Source organism: Cherax quadricarinatus, chromosome 77 (assembly GCF_038502225.1).
Source record: "Cherax quadricarinatus isolate ZL_2023a chromosome 77, ASM3850222v1, whole genome shotgun sequence".
Classification (NCBI taxonomy): Eukaryota; Metazoa; Arthropoda; class Malacostraca; order Decapoda; family Parastacidae; genus Cherax; species Cherax quadricarinatus.
In genome coordinates, this window is record NC_091368.1 from 1,572,083 (window position 1) to 1,579,582 (window position 7,500).

The 7,500-nt window shown below is 38.1% G+C and overlaps 1 protein-coding gene across 1 annotated transcript in view; it reads left to right on the forward strand.

Moving 5' to 3' along the window:
• LOC128702030 (uncharacterized) overlaps window positions 1–7,500 on the forward strand; it is a 20,673-nt gene that overhangs the window by 12,109 nt on the left and 1,064 nt on the right. Inside the window, exons 2-3 of the mRNA XM_053796040.2 lie at window positions 6,506–6,721; window positions 7,474–7,500. The exon at window positions 7,474–7,500 is cut by the window's right edge and continues 148 nt beyond it. Coding sequence (XP_053652015.1) covers window positions 6,506–6,721; window positions 7,474–7,500 — 243 coding nt within the window. The remainder of the gene's footprint in view (window positions 1–6,505; window positions 6,722–7,473) is intronic.

A 7,500-nucleotide genomic window follows, 5' to 3' on the forward strand; every position in this document is an offset into this window, starting at 1 on the left:
AAGACTTGGATTTCCAGCTTGGATCCCATTAGTTTGCTTTCATGCTTGCAAGTTTTCCAACTTGGATTCCATTGGTTTGCTTTCATGCTTGCAAGATTTCCAGCTTGGATCCCATTAGTTTGTTTTCATGCATGCAATATTTCCAGCTTGGATTCCATTAGTTTGCTTTCATGCTTGCAAGATTTCCAGCTTGGATCCCATTAGTTTGCTTTCATGCTTGCAAGATTTCCAGCTTGGATTCTATTAGTTTGCTTTCATGCTTGCAAGATTTCCAGCTTGGATCCCATTAGTTTGCTTTCATGCTTGCAAGATTTCCAGCTTGGATTCCATTGGTTTGCTTTTATGCTTGCATGATTTCCAGCTTGGATCCCATTAGTTTGTTTTCATGCTTGCAATATTTCCAGCTTGGATTCCATTAGTTTGCTCTCATGCTTGCAATATTTCCAGCTTGGATTCCATTAGTTTGCTTTCATGCTTGCAACGTTTCCAGTTTGGATCCCATTAGCTTGCAAGACGGGTATATCATTTTCACTTTGATAATGGATTTTCATTTTATTTGTAAGCCGAATAACAATGGAAATGTATCCTTGTCTTTGTCATTTAGTTGTAAATGATGTGATTTGTCACTTATGGCACTTACCATCGTTTGTAGTTTAGGCTTTCCGTCTTTAGTGCTTCCTTGTTATGGTTGAGTGGGACGTGCACTTGATGAGAGGAATTGCACTTGATGAGTGGGAATTGCACTTGATGAGTGGGAATTGCACTTGATGAGTGGGAATTGCACTTGCTGAGGGGACTTGCACTTGATGAGTGGGAATTGCACTTACTGAGGGGACTTGCACTTGATGGTTGGGAATTGCACTTGACGAGTGTGACTTGCACTTGACGAGTGTGAATTGCACATGACGAGTGTGAATTGCACTTGCCAAGTGTGACTTGCACTTGACGAGTAGGAATTGCACTTGACGAGTGTGAATTGCACTTGACGAGTGGGAATTGCACTTGAGTGATACTTGTACTTGACGAGTGGGACCTGCACTTGAGGAGTGTGACTTGCACTCGCCGAGTGGGAATTGCACTTGACGAGTGTGAATTGCACTTGACGAGTGGGAATTGCACTTGAGTGATACTTGTACTTGACGAGTGGGACCTGCACTTGAGGAGTGTGACTTGCACTGGCCGAGTGGGAATTGCACTTGACGAGTGTGAATTGTACTTGACGAGTGGGAATTGCACTTGAGTGATACTTGTACTTGACGAGTGGGACCTGCACTTGAGGAGTGTGACTTGCACTCGCCGAGTGGGAATTCCACTTGACGAGTGTGAATTGCACTTGACGAGTGGGAATTGCACTTGAGTGATACTTGTACTTGACGAGTGGGACCTGCACTTGAGGAGTGTGACTTGCACTCGCCGAGTGGGAATTCCACTTGACGAGTGTGAATTGCACTTGACGAGTGGGAATTGCACTTGACGAGTGATACTTGTACTTGACGAGTGGGACTTGCACCTGACAGAGTGGGATTTGCAGTTGTGGGTTTGACCTGCATTGGAGTTGACGGGGTTGCCAAAGCCTGTTGGGTAGCGTTGATGGTGGGCTGGGCGAATATTTTTGTTGGTGGGTTTGAGTTTGACAATGACTTGCTAAATATGGGTCAGTAACCAGCTGCAGTGTTCCTCATTTCTCATGTCCTTATCTTCTTTAGTCTCCCAGCTCGTGGTGAGAAATTTCAACACTATATATGTGACCCATCAAGTGTGATGGAATATGCCAGGGAAATAATTTGATCCCAGTGTGTAACTGTCACATAGATTTGGCTGCAATTACGCTCCTGACGCAGTCATTTTTCCTGTACAATAAGAGATTTATTCCTGATAAAGCCTCTGGTATTTCTGGATTAGTTTGTTCTTCACTGATGTCTGTTTCTTCTGCCTTTAACTTGTATATGTTTTCCGTTAGTTTTTTATTTTCTCTTTTATTAAATCTTTATTTTCTGGCACTTTCCCTGGGACTGCACCTCTGAGGAGGTGCAGTCCCAGGGAACTTATCCTAACTTAGCTGCTACAGTGTAGCAGCTAAGTTAGGATAACTCCTGTGTTGGTTGATCGTCGTACTACTGACCACTCTTATCCTGTCCAGAGTTTCTCTGTCTGTCTGTCTGTCTGTCTGTCTGTCTGTCTGTCTGTCTCTCTCTCTCTCTCTCTCTCTCTCTCTCTCTCTCTCTCTCTCTCTCTCTCTCTCTCTCTCTCTCTCTCTCTCTCTCTCATCACTTTTACGCGACTCACCAATCCTCTTAACTCTTATAAATTTTTTATTAATTTTCATTTAAATTCAGACCACTTTTTTTCTTCACCTATCACTAGTGTGCGTTTCTCGGGGTGTTCTGTCTTTCTCTTTATTATTTGTTTTCTCAGAATCTCTTTCACAAAAGTTAACTTATATTTAGATACGTTTGTATTGCAAGGGAATCGAACACTTTTTTTTTTTAGTTTTGCGCAGACTTCTCCAGCTGTTTACCCACAATGTTTGCCTCTGTGTGTGTGTGTGTGTGTGTGTGTGTGTGTGTGTGTGTGTGTGTGTGTGTGTGTGTGTGTGTTATGTGTCGTCGACCGACCCATTAACATGAATATGCAATAAGATTATTGTTGCTATTGTTGTTGTTATTAATGATGCTGTTGTTATTGATGATGATATTATTGATGATGTTGTTATTGATATTATTGTTGATGATAAAGTTGTAGTTGTTGTTGTTGTCATTTTTGTATTTACTATGTGCGACTCTATCATTCTCTCCCTCATTACCATCATCATCACCACCACTATCAAGTGAAGCATTACCATCACAACCACTGCCACCACCATCACTTCTATGCCCCCCACCATATCACCAACAAACCCACCACTACCACCTCCAACACCACCACCAACACCACCACCACTACCATATCATCCACTGGCTCCCACCACCGGCTCCCACCACCGGCTCACTCTGTCGTAACATTCTAAGACCCTCTCAGCATGATAACCAGTGACCTGGAGGACCAGGTCTGGCCTTGGCCCTCTCATCCGGGCAAGTATATAATAGGGGTGAGACAGAAAGAGGCTATGTCACTTCTTCTGGAGGCACGGTGGGTGATGGTTGTGTTGTGGTTGTGGTAGTTGTGGTGGTGTTAGATAAGGTGATGGTAGTAGCTACGGTACAACTTTTACTGGTGGATAAAAAGAGCGAGACTTGGACCGAGTGTATATACACAGTGTATATACACAGACAGATGTCTATACACTGGATATAGACAGAAAATTGCCTACCTTTCAGTGTACATACGCGGAGAGGTGTATATCTATCATTTTATATGCAGAGACAGGACTACAATATACTGTTTGATAGTTACACTGTCTGACAGTTACACTGTTTGATAGTTAGGCAGTGTGTGGCCACACTAATCTATATGATAGTAACATTGTGGCAACACAGTGTAACTATCATATGTAATAGTAACACTGTGGAATAGTAGCACATAAGGAATAATAGCACTGTGGCTACTCTATTCCAATGCGTTAATGTAACATTTCATTGCACAGGAAGGACTTCATACAGGAAGTAATGACATCTATCCGAGTGGGGTAGAGTGTGTGAGAAAAGAAGGGAGAGGCCAGCATGTGTGGGAGGAGAAGGAAGGAGTTTCATGTGTGGGAAGAGAAGGAAGGAGTTTCATGTGTTGGAACAGTTGTGAATGAGCCACAATGTTCTAAACTGTGTGGGACGATATTCTATTAGTTTTCGTTTGAAGAGAGGGAGGTGAGAGGGGTCATGTAAAAGGGCAGCTGAGAGGGGTCAGGTGAAACGTGTCAGGTAAGAAGAGGGATAGCTGTTAACACTTTCCCCATCTCCCATTTCACTTCCCTCCTTCATACATAGTACTCACGGTTGAGTGAGGTTAGGTAAGACTCGTCGGGAAAGAGGACAAGTGTCTCCTGACGCGGGTCTTAGTCATGATGAGTGGTTAGTGGTGGTGGATGACGGGAGATAAAGCGAGATTTATGTATGTCAGGTGTAATGGTGAGTAAAATATAGCCAGGTGCTTGAGTGCTAGACAGATGCAGAGAATGGCTGGTTAGGTGTGTTGGTGAATGAATAACGTGATGAATGACAGGTGTGTAGGTTGGAAGCAACAGGTGTAGTAATGAGTGTTTAATCACTGCATATCACTGCAGAGATGGTGAAATAACCAGTTCCACTCAGTGGAGATCACCCTGATTGAAATCTACCCTTGAGTTATAAGGCGGAGAAGGAATAGCTATTACATACTCTGCAAGGCAGAGAGGAGCTAACTGCAGAACTAAATGAAGAGTGCAATATGCACTCAACAGGTACACTCAGTAGCACTCAGCTGCGGCATTCAGTAATACAGAATAGGCTGTCAGTCAAAAATAATACATTTAACACAAATGGAAGATGTTCTAGGCAACTTGTAAACAAATAGAATAATCTAACAATATTATCAAGTTAAAAGCTAAACCCGAAGGGGTTGTGCTATAAACAGAATAAATATCCCGTAATTTACAACCCTTGGAAAAAAAAAAGTCTTTTTTTTCCTCAGGTTCAGTTTTATTTTGAGTTTTATTTACTCAAATAATCTAACAGTATTATCAAGTTAAACGTTAAACCCGAAGGGGTCATGCTATAAATAGAATAAATATCCCGAAGTTTACAACCCTTGGAAAAGAAAAGTCTCTTTTTTTTTCCTCAGGTTCAGTTTTATTTTAAGCTTTATTTAGCTTTCATTGTTTTTTTTTGTTTGTTTTATTTCGCTTTTACTTATTATTTATATATTTCATTGTTTCGAGTTTTAGTTCGCATATATCTTTTAGATTCTCGTGTATTATTATCTCGACTTAAGCTTTTATTATTTTTATTAAATTTTTGTTTTTTTGTTTTATTCACTCTTCGTTTTATTCACTCTTCGCTTTATTTACTCTTCGTTTTATTCACTCTTCGTTATATTTACTCTTCGTTTTATTCACTCTTCGTTTTATTCACTCTTCGCTTTATTTACTCTTCGTTTTATTCACTCTTCGTTTTATTCACTCTTCGCTTTATTTACTCTTCGTTTTATTCACTCTTCGTTATATTTACTCTTCGTTTTATTCACTCTTCGTTTTATTTATTCTTCGTTTTATTCACTCTTCGTTTTATTCACTCTTCGCTTTATTTACTCTTCGTTTTATTCACTTTTCGTTTTATTTACTCTTCGTTTTATTCACTCTTCGCTTTATTTACTCTTCGTTTTATTTATTCTTCGTTTTATTCACTCTTCGTTTTATTCACTCTTCGTTTTATTCACTTTTCGTTTTATTTATTCTTCGTTTTATTCACTCTTCGTTTTATTCACTCTTCGTTTTATTCACTTTTCGTTTTATTTACTCTTCGTTTTATTCACTCTTCGTTTTATTTATTCTTCGTTTTATTCACTCTTCGTTTTATTTACTCTTCGCTTTATTTACTCTTCGTTTTATTCACTTTTCGCTTTATTTACTCTTCGTTTTATTCACTCTTCGTTTTATTTATTCTTCGTTTTATTCACTCTTCGTTTTATTTACTCTTCGTTTTATTCACTTTTCGTTTTATTTACTCTTCGTTTTATTCACTCTTCGTTTTATCTATTCTTCGTTTTATTCACTCTTTGTTTTATTTACTCTTCGTTATGTTCTCGTATTACGAACTTTACTTTTCAATTTTATTTTGTTTATACAATTTTTTCCCGTATTTTTTTCCCATTTACTTTCACTCGGCTGAGCAACGTGTTGACACGAACTTTAAAAAAAGAGATGAAAACAAACGAAATGGCAAAAAAGGCTCTCTGAAGCCTTTCCAAATGTCGCAACCAGGATGATACAGGTTAAACTGTGCTGCGTAATGCCAGTAGAAAGGCAGTAAGTACCTTTGCCTGACTCGCCACTGCCGGACTTACTATCACACCTTTGCTAGTCTTAATTGAGCACCTGTGCCAGACTTGCAGTCGCAGCTTCCCTAGTGAAGGGCTCTTGATCCAAGGAGTTTCAGCTATAAACCTATATAATCTCTGGGATGGGGTGGGGGGTTTCGCTTCCAAAGAATGTAAAAATGAAATTATAATAATAATATTAATAATAATAATAATAGTAATAATAATAATAATAATATAATAACAACAATAATAATAACAATAAAAATATTATTATTATTATTATTATTATTATTATTATTATTATTATTATTATTATTAAACAATCAATTGATTATAATAATAATATTATTAACAATAATTACAAAAATAATAGTAACAATAATAATAATAATATTATTATTATTATTATGAAGCTATAATTATTTGATAAAATAGTATTAATAATAACTGATAATTATTTGTTATTATTATTATTATTATTATTATTATTATTATTATTATTATTATTATTATTATTGTATATACAAATAATAATTACAGGACTTATACATTTCAGATGAAGGCTGTACTGCTTCTAGCTGTAGCAGCCACTGTAGCTGCTAAAGCAGGCTTTAGTGGTTACGGATTAGGCGGATTCGGAGGCGGATTCGGAGGAGGATACGGTGGTGGATTCGGGGGAGGAATTACTCACTCTGGCGGTGCTTTTGGAGGTGGCGGCTTGTATGGTGGTGGCGGCTATGGTGGAGTCTTTGGTGGCGGTGTTTACGGAGTGGTGAGTAGTTGGTACGGTCGATATGTACAATGACTGTGATCGATGTGTATAATGATGGAATGGGCTTACTAAGTGTTACTTATCAATTGTTCCAGCCACATTATTGTGACTTCTAAATATAGTGAGTTAACTGTGAACTGTTTCAACCTAGAAATTTTAATCTTATAATCTTGTTTAGCTTAGGAACACCTTGACAAAGGTTACTATCTTTAGAGATGTTTTGCAGCAATGTTTGCAGCGAGTTAACTTGTTTCTGGCAAGTTGCCAAAACATCGCTGCAACATTGCAAAGACATTAATGTCCAGTCACTTGTGGACATAATTGTCGTAGGTTATAATAAAAAAAATCAATTGCATTGCAAGCGAAGAAGTGTCCGTAATTCAATTGTTTATTTTATGACAAAAATATTTATTTTTGCTCATAAATTTTGAATTATACACAGCTTTTTGAACATTTTTTATTGAATTTTAACTGTTTTTAGGATTTTTTTAAGATAATTGTAAAGCTAATTGTAGCAATTGAATTTTACTGAAGGTTTTTATAAGCGGTATTTAAAAACACAAATAAGAAACCAAACTGGATATAGATCGCCGCATGACAATGAGAAACTGAGGAGCTAGACACAGTTACAGAAAGAAGAGGATTCTTCAGTCAGTTGACTGAGGAAATCTGTTCCTCAGGCGGAACCTCTCCACCTGTCTTAGCAGAATTTGTCTCCATAAAATTAACCTGGTGTTTCTTGTTTCACGAAGGTGGACCTGAGCTTGGAGTACAGCGAT